Source organism: Sceloporus occidentalis, unplaced genomic scaffold (assembly GCF_023333645.1).
Source record: "Sceloporus occidentalis isolate IW3139 unplaced genomic scaffold, rSceOcc1.0.p SCAF_21, whole genome shotgun sequence".
In the NCBI taxonomy this organism is placed as follows: domain Eukaryota; kingdom Metazoa; phylum Chordata; class Lepidosauria; order Squamata; family Phrynosomatidae; genus Sceloporus; species Sceloporus occidentalis.
Window position 1 is genome coordinate 4,289,063 of NW_028317001.1, and position 18,920 is coordinate 4,307,982.

The 18,920-nt window shown below is 45.4% G+C and overlaps 1 protein-coding gene across 4 annotated transcripts in view; it reads left to right on the top strand.

The window, feature by feature from the left end:
* The first annotated feature begins 2,005 nt into the window (after positions 1-2,005).
* The window catches only part of LOC149301464 (BCAS3 microtubule associated cell migration factor), a 375,467-nt gene continuing 358,552 nt past the window's right edge, over positions 2,006-18,920 (top strand). For 2 of the 4 annotated variants that reach the window (XM_089484407.1, XM_089484408.1), the window contains exons 1-5: positions 2,007-2,219; positions 6,335-6,422; positions 7,818-7,872; positions 9,558-9,633; positions 9,844-9,950. In XM_089484407.1, coding sequence (XP_089340533.1) covers positions 2,126-2,219; positions 6,335-6,422; positions 7,818-7,872; positions 9,558-9,633; positions 9,844-9,950 — 420 coding nt within the window. In that variant the 5' untranslated portion in view covers positions 2,007-2,125. Of the gene's footprint in view, positions 2,220-6,334; positions 6,423-7,817; positions 7,873-9,557; positions 9,634-9,843; positions 9,951-13,443; positions 13,707-18,920 lie in introns of those variants that run through there. The other 2 variants (XM_089484409.1, XM_089484410.1) reach the window with 2 other exon arrangements.

The following is an 18,920-nucleotide window of genomic DNA, read 5'->3' on the forward strand; positions in this document are numbered from 1 at the left end:
TGGGGATGATGGAGGTTGTAGTTTAGCACACCTGGAGGAACCCAGGTTAAGAAAGGCAGCTCTTGATTGTTTACATCTTAGGTTTTTAAGCTTTGGGGAACGTTTTCTGGTTTCCCTTTGCGTATGTGGACCATGTATACTTATTAAATGAAGCTAGCCCAAAATGGTGGGTTGACTTTCTTTTGTCAGTGAAAGGTGAGAGGTCTTAAACACAGCTGCGTTGTGACTTGGACCGCATCCGCAGTGCAGAACTAATCCAGTTTGGCACCACTTTGACTGCCATGGCTTCATCCTATGGCATCCTGTGTTTGGTAGTTTGCTCTGGCACCAGAGCTTTTGGACCAAAGGTCCAAAGCGCACTGCAGAAATAATCCACTTTGAGGCCGCTTTAACTGCCCTGGCTCAATGCTAGGGAATCCAAACTAGTTCTCTTGAGTCTTCTCTGTCAGTGCGCTCTGGTGCCACAATGAACTACAAATCCCAGGATTCCCTAGTCATTGAGCCAAGGCGGTTAAAGCGGTCTCATACCGGATTATTTATGCAGTGTGTTTCTGGACCAGAGAAGGCTAAATCTCTCCCAAATTCCCTAGCATTGAGCCATGATGGTTAAAGCAGTATCAAACTGGATTATTTCTGTAGCATGGATGCAGCCGATGTCTCCAGGTAAGCTTTCCAGCCTATTATGTACTGTATCTTTTGCTTCTACAGGGTGACCAGATGTCCTCCTTTTCCAGGACACGTCCTACATTTCGGCCTTCTTCAGGAGGAGTTCCAAAATGTCCTCCGTTTTGAGCATAACTGAGAAGCATGAGTTAGAGTGTTTTAAGCTTTTATTTTTTTGTCTTGCCCTACATTTTAATGGGATGTAAATATGTTTTAGGCTGCCTTGTCCTCATTTACAGTTAGGAGGACATCTGGGCACCCTCATCTCTTTGGCAGAGAAGGCTAAAGACATACTTTTTTGTGGGTTTTTCGGGCTATGTGGCCATGTTATTCCTGATGTTTCGATGCTATTGAAACGTCAGGAACAAACTCTTCTAGAACATGGCCACATAGCCCAAAAAACCCACAAAAAAGTGTGGATGCCAGCCATGAAAGCCTTCAAAACCTATAAATCCCAGGACTGGATCAGATGGAGCCATTGTACTTAAAAGTGGAACGGTACTGCATTATTTCTACAGTGTAGATGCTCCCTAAAGTGACTTATGTCATCTGGAAGTCTTTAAAAAGTTTTATTTCCTTTGATTTTTTTTTTTTTTTTTTTGATCATGGGGAAGGAATCTCAGGGCGAGAGCAATGCCTTAAAAAGCTGCAAATATATTTTCCTTGTGTATTTTTCCTCATGTATTTGATTATTATTTTATTTTTTATTTTATTTTATTATTCTTATTTTATTTTATTCTTATTCTTATTTTATTTTATTTAATATTATTTTATTTTGCTATTTTATTTTCTTATATTATTATTTTTTATTTAATACTATTTTTATTTTATTATTTTATTTTGTTATATATAGATTTTTATTTAATATTTTTTATTTTTATTTTTATATTATTTTATTTTTATTTAATATTATTTTTATTATTTATTTTATTTTTATATTATATTTTTTATTTTAATTTAATATTTTTATTATTTTACTATTATTATTTACACAGCATCCTCTGTGCAACTATGATATTTGACACCGGAAGTAAATGGAGGACGTTCTAGCCTTCCTTTCTCTATGGTTATTCTCAGCGCGTGGGCCTTACGTCGTCTGCGCGTGACGTCACACGCGCCCTCCCGCCCTCCCCTTGCCAAGTAGAAGAGGTAAACAACCGTTTGCGTCGTCCCGCTAGTGGGCGTGGCTTAGGGCCAGTCGAAGCCGATTGGCTCCACTGTCTCGGCTTTTAAAGCTGAAAAGGCCTGCCATTGCTTCCCTAGCCTGACGCCCCGCCCATTCCTTCAGAATCCCGGATGTAAACAAATCCTGACAGCTTCGCTTTGCTTTTTTTGCGATCTCAACCTAGCTTGGTTGGAGCCAATTGGGAAAGAAGTGGGCGCGCAACCGCCCTTAGTGTCAACGCTGACGTTACCGGCAGCGATTGGAGGAGGCGACCCAAACAGTCCCGCCTCCTCGGTCATGCGATTGGCTGGCGGCGCTGTGGCCGGCGAGAGGGTCCCAAACATTGTCAGTGAGGAGGAAGAAAGGGGCAGAGACGCCTCGATAGCGGCGGGTAAGGCTTCGGGTTGTGAGGGGAGAAATAGGGCAGTTGTGGGGCGAGAATGGGACGCTTGTCAGGGGCATAAGGGGGCAATTGTGAGACTGTAATGGCATATTTGTGAAGGGACTAATGGGGCACATGACGTGAGGGGGAGAAAGGGGCATTTGTGAAGGGTATAATGGGCCTCTATGAGAGGGATAATGGGGCATTTGTGAGGGTGAAATAGGGCATTTGTGGTGGGAGAATGGGGCACTAGTGAGGGGTATAATGGCGCATTTGTGAGGAATATAAGGGGGTATTATAATGGGGGTATAATGGGATATAATGGAACACTTGTGAAGCGGAAATAGGGGATTTGTTAGGGGTATAATGACACATTTGTGATGGGTATAATGGGGCACTTGTGAGGGGGAAATAGGGCAGTTCTGAGGGGGAGAAAGGGGCAGTTCTGAGGGGTATAATGAGGCACTTCTGAGGGGGAGAAAGGGGCAGTTGTGAGGGGTATAATGGGGCACTTGTGAGGGGGAAATAGGGCAGTTGTGAGGGGTATAATGGGGTAGTTGTGAGGGGGAGAAAGGGGCAGTTGTGAGGGGGAAATAGGGCAGTTGTGAGGGGTATAATGGCGTAGTTGTGAGGGGGAGAAAGGGGCAGTTGTGAGGGGGAGAAAGGGGCAGTTATGAGGGGGAAATAGGGCAGTTGTGAGGGGGATAATGGCGTAGTTGTGAGGGGTATAATGGGGCAGTTGTGAGGGGGAGAAAGGGGCAGTTATGAGGGGGAGAAAGGGCCACTTGTGATGGGTATAATGGGGTAATTGTGAGGGGGAGAAAGGGGCAGTTCTGAGGGGGAAATAGGGCAGTTCTGAGGGGGAAATAGGGCAGTTGTGAGGGGTATAATGGGGCAGTTGTGAGGGGGAGAAAGGGGCAGTTGTGAGGGGGACAAAGGGGCAGTTGTGAGGGGGAAATAGGGGCAGTTGTGAGGGGGAAATAGGGCAGTTGTGAGGGGGATAATGGGGCAGTTGTGAGGGGTATAATGGGGCAGTTGTGAGGGGGAGAAAGGGGCAGTTGTGAGGGGGAGAAAGGGGCAGTTATGAGGGGGAGAAAGGGCCACTTGTGATGGGTATAATGGGGTAATTGTGAGGGGGAGAAAGGGGCAGTTCTGAGGGGGAAATAGGGCAGTTCTGAGGGGTATAATGAGGCACTTGTGAGGGGAAGAAGGGCAGTTGTGTGAGAGAAATAGGGCAGTTCTGAAGGGAATAATGGGGCAGTTCTGAGGGGTATAATGAGGCACTTGTGAGGGGGAAATAGGGCAGTTGTAAGGGGGAGAAAGGGGCAGTTCTGAGGGGTATAATGAGGCACTTGTGAGGGGGAAATAGGGCAGTTGTAAGGGGGAGAAAGGGGCAGTTCTGAGGGGTATAATGAGGCACTTGTGAGGGGGAAATAGGGCAGTTGTAAGGGGGAGAAAGGGGCAGTTCTGAGGGGTATAATGAGGCACTTGTGAGGGGGAAATAGGGCAGTTGTAAGGGGGAGAAAGGGGCAGTTCTGAGGGGTATAATGGGGCACTTGTGAGGGGGAAATAGGGCAGTTCTGAGGGGGAGAAAGGGGCAGTTCTGAGGGGTATAATGAGGCACTTGTGAGGGGGAAATAGGGTCGTTGTGAGGGGTATAATGGGGCAGTTGTGAGGGGGAGAAAGGGACATTTGTAAGGGAGGGGGAAGGGGCATTTATGAGGGGAGGCTATTAAGCCAGGCAGCTCCAACACCTACACAGACATGGTCCTATAATCTGTACATATGTTCCATCCTGACCTCATGTGTGTGCGCACCCAGAAACATAAACATGCCCCATTTTCTAACCAGTATTCATAGAACCCTAGAAGGGACGCCAAGAAGGGCCCTGATCCAGTCCAACCCCATCCTTCCGTGCAGGAACTCACCGTCAAAGCACCCCTTCGACAGATGGCCATCCGGCCTCTGTTTAAAGGCCTCCAAAGAAGGCCTTTCAGGGCCATCAAAATGAAAACAACACGGAATCACAACAACAGTGTCAACATCAGCGGAAACTAAAGAGCAACTCCTTTGCCAAGTGCCAGTTCTCACGTGAAAAGAGAGCTAAGACATAATGCGTTTTGTGTGTTTACAGAGGGGTATACTGGGAAGAGATGAGCAAAAGTGTGGGAAGGAGGGAGGATTTGTACATAAACACCAACGTTGTTTCTTGTGGGGAAACTCTTTGTCGGTTGTTGTGTTGGGGAGAAGTAGGCAGCAAGACCTTGGGAAGACAGTATCTTTTGTGCTGTTGACAAATGGGATGGAATGTTTTGTAATGGGCGAATTGTTTGAAGTCTTAACTAGACGTTTTAATTGGGGGGAAAGCATTTCAGTCGTGACAACAACTTTGTACTGATTAACGACTATGTTGGCCAGATAAGGCTTTCCTGACTCTTCTGGAGGCTGGATTTCCTAGAGTTAGCCTCTGTATTACAGAAGCCCTAGCCAGCGTAGGTAATTGGAACATAGAATCATAGTCTCCATTTCATATCATATCAATCATAGATCATAGAACCATAGTCTCCATATCATATATTAATATCATATATCTTTCATAGATCATAGAATCATAGTCTCCAGAGACTAGAACACAGAACAACGGATGCAAGCGCCAGGAAAAGAGATTCCACCTCAACATTAGGAGGAACTTACTAACAGTGGGAGCTATTTGATAGTGGGACACACTCCTTCCTTGGAGTGTAGTGGAATCTCCTTCCTTGGAGGTCTTCAAACAGAAGCTGGATGGCCATCTCTTAGGGGTGCTTTGATTGAGAGTTCCTGCATGGCAGAATGGAGTTGGACTGGATGGCCCTTGGGGTCTCTTCCAAATCTATGATTCTATGATTGTAGAATCATAGAGTTGGAAGAGATCCCAATGGCCACCCAGTCCAACCTTCAGCCATGCAGGAACTCTCAGTCAAAGCACCCCTGAGAGATGGCCATCCAGCCTCCCTTTAAAGACCTCCAAAGAAGGAGACTCCATCACTCTCCAAGGGAGCATCATCCACGGTCCAACAGCCTTTACTGTTGAGAAGTTCTTCCTAATGTTGAGGTGGAATCTCTTTTCCTGGAGCTTGCCCTATTTCTCTGTAGCAGCAGAAAACAAGCTTGCTCCATCCTCAATATGACACCCCTTTAAGTCTTTAAACAGGGCTCTCATATCACCTCTTAACCTTCTCTTCTCCAGGCTGAACATACCCAGCTCCCTAAGTCATTCCTCATAGGGTTTCCAGGCCCTTCACCATTTTGGTGGCCCTCCTTTGGACAGGTGGCTCCAGTTTCTCAACATCCTTTTTGAATTGTGGAACTATTGATGATGTGGGACAATAGTAATCCCAGCTCGGCCATGAAACCAACTAGGTGCCCTTGCGCAAGTCATATGTTCTCAGCCTCAGGAGAAGGCATTGGCAAACCTCTGAACCAATCTTGCCAAGGAAACCCCACGATAGGTCCCCCTTAGGCTCACCATAACTCAGAAATGACTTGAAGACGCATAACAACACACTACTGTGACGACTACTAATGCTAACAACACAGAAGTGATGGCGGAGCAGTACATGGGCATGGAATATTCCAACTTCTTTGTGACCCAGGTGACACATATCTCTGGTGTTCATTTGTGGCGAGAGGTAATATACTGAATATACTATAGCCCTCTGCTGGTCAATATGTTGTGAGCAACTGAGGAAGCCTGGTTTGTTTTGATCAGCTTTAAAATGGCTAAAATATTTTATGGTTAATGATGCACAGAAGTGGAAACAGGGCTGATTTGGGAAGGAACCATCTCCCTTTAGTCCCGTACTTGTAGCAGAAGGAGGTAATGCAGAAAAGACTGTGCATACATACCTGGGAAAGATGTCCAGAAATGCTTATGGTCTGCCTGCCAACAGGTTTGATATCTAGATGTTGTAATAGCAGTACAGAGCATGTGGCAATCGCAACATTGCTGGACTGGCATTTCCATTAGCCATCGCCAGCATAGCTATTGGTGAGGGCAATTCTAGACCAATAGTCTGTGGAGGACTGCATATTTTCCAAAAAGGCTTCCATTAAAAGAATTAAAATGTCTATTCTGCCCTTAGGAGTGTACAGATTCACCATGGCTGCTGAATCTCCGCGCCGTCCAAGCCGATGTACTGGAGGGGTGGTGGTTCGCCCGCAAGCCGTCACGTAAGTGTTCGAAGTACTGCTTTTGCATTCAGGATCCTGCGCGGTTCCCCTGGAATTACAAAAGGCCAGACCGTATTTTGAGAGTCTGTCTGCAGTATGGATGGTGACCTTAATGCAGGGACAGGGAACAAGTTGCCTTCTATATGTTGGTGGGCTCCAGCTCTACCAATCCCACTTAGCATGGCTGGTAGTGAGGGATGTTGGGAACTGTAAAACATCTGGAAGGACATATAGCGCTCACCTGCCTTAATGCTTTCTTTATGCCATGATTAGGAAGAACTTAGAATCATAGAATCATGGAGCTGGAAGAGACCACAAGGGCCATCCAGTCCAACCCCCTGCCATGCAGGAAATCACAAAGCATCCCCGACAGATGGCCATCCAGCCTCTGCTTGAAGACCTCCAAGGAAGGAGACTCCACTACACTCCAAGGAAGGAGTGTGTTCCACTGTCGAACAGCCCTTACTCTCAGGAAGTTCCTCCTAATGTTGAGGTGGAATCTCTTTTCCTGCAGCTTGGATCCATTGCTCCCTCCTCAACATGACATCCCTTCAAATATTTAAACAGGGCTATCCTATCACCTCTTAACCTTCTCTTCTCCAGGCTAAACATCCCCAGCTCCCTAAGTCGTTCCTCAGAGGGCATGGTTTCCAGACCCTTCACCATTTTAGTCCCCCTCCTTTGGACACATGGCTCCAGTTTCCCAATGTCCTTTTTTAATTGTGGCACCCAGAACTGGACACAATATTATTCCAGGTGGGGCCTGACCAAAGCAGAATAGAGTGGCACTATTACTTCCCTTGATCTAGACACTATACTTCTATTGATGCAGCCTAGAATCGCATTGGCCTTGTTAGCTGCCGCATTGCACTGTTGACTCATGTTCAACTTGTGGTCTACTTGGACTCCTAGATCCCTTTCACATGTTGTCTCCTTAAGCCAGGTGTCCCCCATCCTATAGCTGTGCATTTCATTTTTTTGCCCTAAGTGCAGTACCTTACATTTCTCCGTGTTGAATTTCATTTTGTTAGCTTTGGCCCAGTTTTCTAGTCTGTTCAGGTCATTTTGAATCTTGATCCTGTCCTCTGGGGTATTAGCTACTCCTCCTAATTTGGTGTCGAGCTGTTCAGTAGTTGAATATGCTACTTTGGAGGGTGGTGGGGTCTCCTTCTTGGAGGTTTTTAAACAGAGGTAGATGGCCATCCTTTGGGAGTGCTTTGATTCTGTGCTCCTGCGTGGCAGAATGGGGTTGGACCGCATGGCCCTTGGCGTCTCTTCCAACTCAATAATTCTACAATTCTATGCATTCTTGTTTTCTTTGGAAGCCATAAAATATCCTTTTAACTCAAAGGGAGATATTCATGGATGCTCCACCTTTTTTCTCTCCTTTCCCAGGGAACAGTCATATATGGAAAGTGTTGTTACATTTCTGCAAGATGTTGTGCCTCAGGTAAGTGTAAATATTTCACAGTACTGAGCTGTTTGATATATTTTTTAAACATCCTCATTCTTTTCCTTTTTAACCGCAGCGAGTGCAAAATTTGGTTCCGTAAAGTCCATTGTAGGTTAAAATGGGGGAAAACAAAGTAGTGGATACTCTCAAGACAAATCATACTTTAGTCAGCAGTAGTCTTCTGGTTTTTAAAGACTTAATATAGCTTTGTTTGTTGTATATATCGCTCAGGCTACCTGGCAGATTGTATCTCCCGATATAAACCTGCCTGGTCCCTGAGATCTTCAGTAGAGGCTTTCCTCACAATCCCATTGCCATCACAAAAATGGCTGTTGGGGATGCAAGAGAGGGCCTTCTCAGTAGCTGCCCCTAGACCAGTGATGGTGAACCTTTTAGAAACTGAGGCCTGTTACAGACTGCCAAAATAAAGCTGCTTCGGGTCTCTTTGGAGGTATGCTATTTAAATGATGCATGCATCCTAAGAATCCAGAAGCTGCACCAAAGCTGCACTCCAGTGCTTAGGAATGGAGTGTGGCTTTGGCGCGACCTCCGGACTCTTAGGACCCATGCGTCATTTAAAGAGCATACCTCCAAAGAGACCCGAAGCAGCTTTATTTTGGCAGTCTGTAACAGGCCTGAGTGCCCAAACTGCAACCCAAAACCAACGTATTTATTGCAAAGTGCCACATTCCTCTGGTTTTCTAGGTACTAACTCTGGTGAGCTCTGTACCGGGGTGACTGTGTGCATGCCCACAGAGAGGGCTCTGAGTGCCCCCTCTGGCACCCATGCCATAGGTTTGCCATCACTGCCCTAGACTCTTGAATTTCCTTCTCAGGAAGCCTAGAACGACCTCCTCCTTGGTGTCCTTTTCTCACCAGGCAAAGACTTTCTTATTCTGCCGGGCTTCTAAAATGGAAAGCTTTTAAGCAGTGGGTTGAGGGTGCTGTTTTTAATCTTTTAATGGCATATTATGTTGTATTTCTAATCACTAACCCAATATGGGAGTTCTGATCAGAATAGTTGCCAAAACAGGGCCACGGAGGGAGAAATGGGACGAAACTGGATGGCCTGGTTTAGAGGAGCTGACTGACTGGAACTCTGAACAAGAACAGTGACATTAAGACGGAGACTCAGGCTGCATCTGCACTGTAGGAATAATCCAGTTTGACACCACTTTAACTACCATGGCTCAGTAATATAGAATACTGAGAAGTGCAGTTTGTTGTGGCACCAGAGATCTCTGACAGAGAAGGCTCACAAAACAACAGTTTCCAGGATCGCACAGCATGGAGTCATGGCAGTGAACGAGGTATCAAACTAGATTACGTCTGCAGCGTGGATGCAGCCTATGTGGCAACATTTTCGGTGGGTCCCATCAACTTCTTTAGTGTTGCCAGATTCAAGCTGTTTGGAGAGGGGCGTTGTTGATAACTGATGCTCAATACAGTCTCTTCCTAGTATGTATAGAATCATAGAATCGTAGAGTTGGAAGAGACCACTAGGGCCATCCAGTCCAACCGCCTGCCATGCAGGAAATCCAAATCAAAGCATCCCCGACAGATGGCCATCCAGCCTCTGTTTAAAGACCTCCAAGGAAGGAGACTCTATCAATATATTATATATTAATTTTTGGCAGACAGTCACAATATTTTGAGCTTCTCTTTTGCTTTCTTCCTGATAGGCCTACAGTGGCTCAGCTCCGACAGAAGAAAAAGAGAAAATAGTGTGGGTCAGATTTGAAAATTCCGACTTGAACGGTATGTTCTTCTCCACAACATCATCTGCCATAATATGCATGACTACTTTTAATTGCTTCATGTTTTTTGGGGAGAGGGCAGGTTGAAAGAGGAACAGGATCCTTTGGAGAGTTTCCCAACCTGTGTACATTTTCTTTGATTCAAAGCATCATCCTAGTTTGTTTTGTTTTGTTGCCTGACTTTTGACTTTGACCTCCTTCTTAATCTTAGATACATCGCGGAATGTGGAGTTGCACGAGATTCACAGCACTGGCAATGAGCCGCCTTTGTTGCTGATGATTGGCTACAGCGATGGGATACAGATATGGAGCATCCCTGTAAGTATCTCCATTCATATGAGATCTTGTGCAGTCTTCTGAATACGGTTTGTCCGTTTTACCTGGTGTCGGATGTTTTATAGTGTGACATGGGTGAATCATAGATTCTGTAATAGGTGGAAGAGGGAGTTCAAATGAAGTCACGACACTGTACCTGAACCTCAAGATGGTCTTCAGAGGTTCTGCTCCATGAGCCCCCATCAAATGGGGCAAAGTTGGTCAATGTTTGGCAGAGGGTCTTCTCAGCAGTGGCATCCCAGTTGGAGAATGGCCTTCCCAGGGATGCTCACCTGCCACTGCTTCTGTGGTCATTTCAAGCAACAAGCACCATTTGGGGAAGGTAGAAACTATTAGGGCTTGTGTTTAGCTGTTAGATTTGTTTTTGCTTTGTTTTGTAATTAGAATCATAGAGTTGGAAGAGACCGCAAAGGCCATCCAGTCCAACCCCCTGCCATGCAGGAAATCCAAATCAAAGCATCCCCAATAGATGGCCATCCAGCCTCCGCTTAAAGACCTCCAAGGAAGGAGACTCCACTACACTCCGAGGGAGTTTGTTCCACTGTTGAACAGCCCTTACTGTCAGGAAGTTCTTCCTAATGTTGAGCTGGAATCTCTTTTCATGCAGCTTGCATCCATTGCTCCCTTGTGTCTTGTTCTCTGGAGCAGCAGAAAACAAGCTTGCTCCCTCCTCAATATGTCTTCCTTTCAAATATTTAGACAGGGCTATCATATCACCTCTTAACCTTCTCTTCTCCAGGCTAAACATCCCCAGCTCCCTGAGTCGTTCCTCATAGGGCATGGTTTCCAGACCTTTCACCATTTTAGTCGCCCTCCTTGTATGGTTTGTTTTGTTTGTAGTACGTATGCAGTTTTAGATCTATATATAAAACTTGTTTGTGCATTGTTGACTTTGTATATATTTAATAAAAAATACTGAAGAAATAATCCACTTGTTCAGAACCTGGGGACTCATGATATTCACTGGGTAACCTTTGGCTGGTTAGTCTCTCAGCCCCAGAAACACATTGAGAAAGTGTTTCTCTACCTCATAGGTTGTTGTGAGGATAAAACACTGGGGAGGATTAGATAGCTGGCTTCAGTACCTTGTAGCAAAGTTTGACTGTTGGTGTAGCTAATGTAATAATTCATAAATTCTCCCAGACCTTTTAAATAACTATCATTTTAAACAAGCAAGCCATGCTCTTGCTGTGTATCCTGTGTCTGTTTTGAAAGCTAGTCTTTTGTATGCTTCATTTATAAAACGGTTTTAAAAATACACATAAGTATTGCCCTTTGCTACTTGTCCTGTGTGCCACTCAGCCAATATATGTCGGTGAACGGCCATATAATTCGAATAGTAGCAATTGTAAATAAAATCAACTGACAAAAGGGAAGAAAGCATCTTGGAAAGCAAGGAATGATGTATCCAAGGCTGCAGGGGTAAGTGACTGGGGTTTTGCTGGCTTCATGGGCTGCATAAGAAATACTGGGGATACCTATGTAGCCCAGGGCCATAGGCTGCATACCTCTGCTCTAGTCCGAAGGCAGTGAATGCAGCAGCAACATTGCTAAGGCAAAGCTGGGCCAGGTCTGTTTAGTACCTGACTGGTAGAATACCTGGGCTCTCTCATGCACCATGTTGAGTTTTGTCATGGAATAAGGGCAGGGCAACAGCAACAGTATCTCTAATGCTGGAAGTGACCGTTGTGGGGATGGACTGTGGCTCAAGGATATGCAGAATATCTTGAGAAATCCCCAGTGTTGCTATAAACACCAGAGAGCTGCTGCCAACTAGAGCAGACCTTGTTGGGCTATGAATTCAAATGAACATCATACTAGCAGATTCCTATGCGACAAGAACTTAGCATTCAGAAAGAACTGGGCCAGGGGCTCTTTAAGTAATTGTAAGTAAAGAAATTAATAGTTGCTAAAAGTGTTTTGTGTATGTATGGAACAAGAAGGAATCTCTCTCTGTGAAATACAGTGATTCCGCAGACTGTCATTTTGGGGGAATGAGCGCTAGGGGTCACTAAGATACTGAAGTAAAAACAGGATTGGCATTCTTAGCCATCGCTGCCACAGTGGGATTCTAGGGATGATTTGGAACAAAGAAGAGGGCAAGCCGGGAATAATGTTTCAGATCCTTTTTCGTCAGTTGGCACCCAAGTGAAACAGCTTTCCACCTCCAGGGAATCCTTGCTGTAGGATTTGTCTACTCGAGGACCCCTGCATGTGGCGAAGGGTTCTGGGGTGTGCGCTCCATTCAGCGAGGATGTTTGTGTATTGGATTTTTGCAGACAGTTGGACTGTGAGCAAAATGGAAGTCTCCCAAGGGCTCCTCTGCAGTTGCACGTTGAAGGAAAGCTCTTAAGCAGACTCTCTTCTTCAAGGAAATAGTTGTTTTGTGTCTGGCCTTCTCCCATAGGAGCCCTTGATAAGCTGAGCAGAACCTCAGGTCTCACTGGAAGAACACAGTTTCACCCAGGGGTTGGGAACATGTGCATCTCCAACTGCTGGACTACTGCGTCTCAGTCATAGCCGGTAGCGAAGGATAATAGTAGTTGCAGTTACAGCACCTGACATGTTCCTCACCCTTAGTTTAAAAGCTGCTTGAGCTTGGAAGGTTTTGCCTTTATCAGACCCTTTCCTTGATCGTCTTCTCTGTCCTAGAACAGGTCCTACTCCCATCCCACAGACTGCAGAGAAGTGGCTTTGTATTTGCAAAACCTGGAGCGATTGCAGAGGACCCTGGGGCGTATTTCAAGGCACAAGCTTGGATAAAAGTGTGGACTGCGCCTGCCATTTGCCCCCGTGCATTTATAATATACTTGTGGGCATCCGTCTGACGCCCACTTTGTAGCTGTGCTGTATTGGAGAAACATGTTGACAGGGTGCCAACCTCTGCAAGAACACTGCAAGTGAATGACCCACCCCTAATAACCCCCCGAGTCCACTAAAGCCCAGTTTCAAAGTCAGTCTTAGTCTCCTTCACCCCGAAATAAGATACATACCTAAAGTAAGTGTGTGTCAACAGCTTGTCGTCTCATTATCTGTCCTCCATAATGGGGTGCCGAGGCTTCCCTTTTTAGGTTTCTGTGTTTAGAAATCCTGACCTCCTCCTCCCTTAAAATGGCCCCTAGAGCCCCAGCCCTTTAACTCTGGTGTGCCGAAGCCCCGCGCCAACGCTAACTTTTATCTGGAAGGTTGTGCTTTCGTCCTCTGTTCAGTCGGACACCTATTCGGCACTTAATAAACTAATGTGCTCCAGGCAACCCGGTTTGTGTCTGAGTGATTATGAAGTGTTTATGACAGTTCCTAAGCCGACACCCTCCATAATGGTGTTACATGGGGCTTGGAAACACTTCTCGGCCCTTCCTTTCTGATGGGGTGTCTCTCTCCAGTCTGAGTGGTTTTGCATTAAATCCCCTCAGAGTAAGATCTTTTGACTACCGAAGTGTTACTTGCAAATGGAATATCCCATTTAGATTTGCTTCAAAGGGCTCCGGTAACGGCAACAGCTTGGGAGACTTTTCTTTTTGTGTGTGTGGAAGTGTGGCGCGTTAATCTACGATGCCCAAGAAGAGGAAGCTGTTTCTTTCAGCTTTCTTTTAATCGTGTTTTTTCTTTCCAGGGAAGAGTGTGGGTGGGAAGGTTAAAAAGCCGTTTAGAAAGAAAGAAAGAAAGAAAGAAAGAAAGAAAGAAAGAAAAGGACATGTTTGTGGAATGAAATCAAACAAGCGGCGTAACGTGTGCTTGGTGAGTTGAGTAATGTGGGATTTTAGTGCAATTAGACCCCTTGTTTTCCCCCTCTCTGCTTTCTTCCACCTCGTATTTGGAAGACTTTGTCACGACAAGGAAAACATTTGGAACAGCTTTTCTACTTCAGACAGGTTCCTGGTCATTTGTTCAAGATGGCTTTCTCTGATGAGACAGAAATGTCTACGTGTTGCGGCTGTTGCCAGTTCTTTTTTTGACTCTTGCATTCACACCGAAGATGTCATGAAGCCAAACGGCTGAATTAAAAACTTGCCCACGCTGTTGCAGAGAAGGATTTCCTTGAAAACAGAGTGGAAACGTTTACTGCCTTTGATAAAGGTGTTACCCAAAGTAGTAACTGAGAAGAGCTCCAGGTTTGGGTGAATTAAGTAATGTGCTAACAGCAGGCATTGAAAACTAAGCTGGGGAGTCACAGGGTTATGAAGTGGAGGTGTGTACAGTATACCCACCAGGTGTGTTGGAATGCAACTCCTGTACCTGACCAGGGCATTCTGGGAATAGCAATCCAACACATCTGGAGGCCACCAAGGTGTGGAAAGCTGTTCCTGTATTGTTCCCAGACCTGCTTCCATCCAAATCCTTTGAACCAGGGTGGCGTACTAGGTAGACCTTTGCACTAGGACTTGGGAGATCCAAGTTACAGTCACCTCTGATCCCTTAAGGCCCACTGGGGGAACGCACAAAGAGATCACCTCTTTCAGTACTGAGGATGAAGTGAGATAGAGGAGAGCCAAGTATGGTGTCTCACTGCAAAGCTGGACAGAGAACTAATACATCACAGTAATTTGATGTCCTTCCATTGCTTTGGCATAGTTTAGGGAGATTCCTGTGCATCTCCAGCTCTGATCAGCCTCGGGCAGAATGGTGGATGCTCAAGGATGATGGGAATACTCCTTCACTTTCTTATTTTGAGCATGCTGCCTATCATTTTTGTTACGTGGCTAAGGGGGAAAAGAGAGAACAAATTGCCCAGCTGTAATACAAATATGATGCCTTTTTGTACAGCACATTGTAATGTGAGTTTCACTGATGGCCCATGCATTCAGTTTCAGTGCAGAGAAAAGGTGAAGAGGATACTGAACCTGGCAAGATAGCTGAGATTTGGCACCACCCGTCCAAACGTATACCAGTATTCAAAATCATTCTTTAGTTATTTCCCTCCCCAGAAAAAGGTTTAAAATCCAGTTGAATTGGGTTATTAAAAATGCAGTCGTGAGAAGGTACATTGAAATAAGTGTCGTAGGTCCGAAAGGTAGTTGTGCTTGATCCTGCAAATGCCCGGCAAGATAGCCAATCTTTGAACCAGCCAAACCCCACACTCAGATACTAGTTCCTTAGCAACATTTGTCGAAGTGAGCAAACGTGCTTTTTACAATGGCTTGAAAAACATAATCATATGGCGTTACGTAAAGTTCCTTTGGCTCCACGCACTATTCTGTGATTGTGTGTTTGTGCGTAAACTTAATTTGCCAAGTCTGTGTATGTAAACATGTATAGATTTAAACCTTCAGCATAGTGAGATGGTACACATATAAACTCAGGGCTGCACGTTTGAGGCCCAGCATTCATTGTGGTTAAAGAGAACCACAAAACAACGAATTGCAATAATAACAGGCTCTTCATTTTGAATCAAAGTAATAGAAACTGAGCTGTTCATTATCTGCATTTTCTATCAGTGAGCTCAAGAGGATGTATGCAGCCTTCCACCTCCCCACTTTATCCTCACAACAATCCTGTGGAGTAGATCAGACTGAGAGAGCTTGACCTGGCTTAAGGTCACCCCATGAATGTCATGGTTTGGCGGGGTGTTCAGCTTATATCTCCTACATCCCAGGTACAATACTCAATACCGTACGACACTATGACACTTTTGTATGAACATGTATCATTTATTGAAGACTTCTAAGATGTTTCACATTGGTTATTTGGGGATTTTGTACAGTTACCCCGTATGGTAGGTTTGCAATGTTCCTGTGGAGTCATATGTGTTTTGTCTAAGCATTTGTGTATTAACTGTGGAAGTAAGGTTTGGACTGGGAAAGTGAAGAATCACTCTGGTGCCTCCTTGAAGAGGGTTTGGAGTGATTTATTCCTGGGGGAGAGTCATCTGTGAGAAACGACATGATCCCACAAGCCTGCTGTTACATTTGTAGTGAGGGTGAGTGGTTCACATACGTAGCCAAAGGCTTTATTCTTGTCAGCGTGCCCAGAGAAAGTTTCTTTTAAGGAAACACAAATGCCCTGTCATTGTCTTGCATTCAGAGAATATTAAAATTGGGAGCCGGTGTAGAGTTTCATCAGCTGTGCAAAAAAAGAAGAAGACGGAGGAGAACAAGAAGTAACAATTGCCGTTTGTCAACTCGGATTATTAGGGTTGCCAAATTTCAAGACTTTGCGGAGACTCCTACAATTTTCAGTGGCGCCTTTCAAGCCCTGCCTGCCGAAATAATGAGGATCGCTTCTCTGATTTGGAAAATTAAAGTGTCTCTCCTGCCTGCCCTTCCACCCAGGCAAGGCCATGCCCAGTTGGATAGATTGGGTTTGGCTTTGCTGCCGGATTGGACAACCTGCAGCCTTCTCCTTCACTTCAAAAGCCCTCTAAGTCACGTTGTTCCAGGCAGACTGTTGAGTGGGAATGAAGGGAAATGGAGAGTGAAAGATGGGGGTGTATAAGAGGTGGGAGGGTGGGTAGAAGGGAAAGGAAATGGGCAGCCTTGTCTGATTTTGCTTCTGGCCTTGCTGGTTTCAGTCCTGCCTCCTTGTGTTATGGATCCCTTGACAGGTTACTCCAATGGGAATGAAACCTTGGACAGAAAATAGTTTCCCCATCTTCTCTTGGTTGTTGTTATCGTGTGCCTTAAAGTTGTTTCTGACACTCACAGCGACCCTAAGTAGTTAAGACGCCAATTCTGACGATCAGAAGAGTGAAAGGTTGGCCGTTCGAGGCCCAAGTGCTGCATGATGGGGTGAGTTCCTCTCACTAGTCCAGTAGTTCCCAACCTTCCTAATGCCGTGACCCCTTAATACAGTTCCTCATGTTGTGGTGACCCAAACCCATGAAATTATTTTCATTGCTACTTCATAACTAATTAAATAGGTGTTTTCCAACGGTCTTAGGCAACCCCCATGAAAGGGTCATTCGACCCTCAAAGGGGTTCCGACCCACAGGTTGGGAACCACTGCACTAGTCCCAACGTCTGCCAACCTAGCAGTTTGAAAGCATGCAAATGCAAGTAGATAGATAGGTACCACTTCAGGTAATAGTGTTCAGTGCAGTCTTGCTGGCCACATGGCCACCGGAGTAATTTTGGGACAACGCTGGCTCTTTGGCTTAGTAAGGGAGATCAGCACTGCCACCTACGGTCAGTTACGACTAGGCATTCATGCCAAGGGTCTACCTTTACCTTTAAGGCAAACCTATCATGGAGTTTTCTTCGGAAAGAGTTTGCCATTGGCATCCTCTGAGTGAGAGAATGTGATTTGTCCAGAGTCACTCAGTGGGTTTCCACAGCCGAGCTGGGCTTCAAACCCTAGTCTCCTGAGTCATAGTCCAACACTTAAACCACTGATATGTTGTCTCCACCATCTTCTCTTTACCAAAGCCTCTGACGTCCTTTAAGTAGAGCAGATGAGGTGGGAGAACCTCAGCCCTTAGGGATAAATCTTGACCCTCCTAGGATCTCAATCTTACCTTCTAGGTTACCCTAACTGTCCAAGTTCAGCTGCTTCACCATGATAACCATCCTCAAGTGTTTCTCCCAACTTTTGCATGGAGTTCCTCTCCCCTTCTGAAAGGGGAGCTAGTGGTTTAGCTACCAACCAGTGAAACATGCTGGTATTTTTGGTACCAATCACATGCCTTTGGCAATGTGGCCTCCAAGAGCTTTCCTGGAATTGAATTGGTCCTTGGGCTGAAAGAGGAGATACTGTGTCATCTTTCTTTACAAATCAAAATCTGGCCTCTTATTCTTGCAAATGTATGCACTGCCATCTGTGCCATTTTAAAATGGGCGCTCGAAAGGAGAAAGATGGGTCGAGGCATTCAAGTCCCTGGCCCAGAAGATCCAAATGCCTTCCCACTGCATTGTGGTTCAAAACAAAAAACCCAAACCCCTGACATTACAATATAGTTCATCCCTTTGCATTCTTGCCTGGATGATAACCCCAGCCTTGACTTCATTTCTCTTTCTCCGTCACCCTCTTTGTCCTTTGCAAAGAAAAAACACCCTTCCAAAATCCCCCCCATGTGCAAGTTATTTTCTATGGTTGGAAAATATTTGTTCGCACAGCAAGAAGAGTCAGATCCTTTTTGTTTTTTGTTTATAACCACTCAAGCTGGTATGCTCCCAGACAACAAAGTCTGTCATCAGGAATTAAGACAATGATTCACATTTATCCTTGAAGTCTTGAGGGTTTTTTCCGCCCCTTTTTCTTCCCTTTTCTTCTCCCAAAGTACCGTGAGAGGCACAGAACGAGTAGCTTAGTCTTCTCCCCTCTCACAGATGGGGTGAAGGCATAAACTTGTACTTCGGGTTTTGACGTTCTCGCCCTTTGTGCTTCCGCTGTAGATCTCTTGTGCAACTGAAAGCTGACGGACCTGCGATTTCGCTCTTTCCTGAGCCGAACTTGCCAAGTCCCCTGCCTGCAGTCGCGGCTCTTGATCTGTCCTTTGGTGGAAAGAAACACCTGAGGCTGCTTTTAAGCCTCATATTCCATTCTTGAAACCTGTCTCAAAAATGTCCTTGCCTTTTCAAACGGCGGACGAGAGAGGCGGAGTGGAAGTTACAAACGCCTGAGAGTTTCCATTGGGGACTTGCCGCAGAGCTGGAACGTGTTCAGAAGGGTAGCCTTGAACAGGTTTTTCCACAGGTGCTTTCTGAACAATTTAAAGCTCCCTTTCTGTCCACCGCTCATTTTTTTTCTTGTCACATTTATATTTTACTGCCATCTGGGAGTCACTGGAGTGCTGGCTAGGTTGGGAATAGGTAACCATCTCTCCTCCCTGTTGAAAATGCAAAACTTTGCTTAGGAGGTAGACCAATATCTTTGCATGGAGGAGGCCCCAGATTCAAACCCTGTTGTCTCCAACTAAAGGGATCAGGTAGGGAGAGTAATGAGAAGGATATTTGTCTACTGGAGAGATGGGCCTGTTACAGACTGCCAAAATAAAGCTGCTTCGGGTCTCTTTGGAGG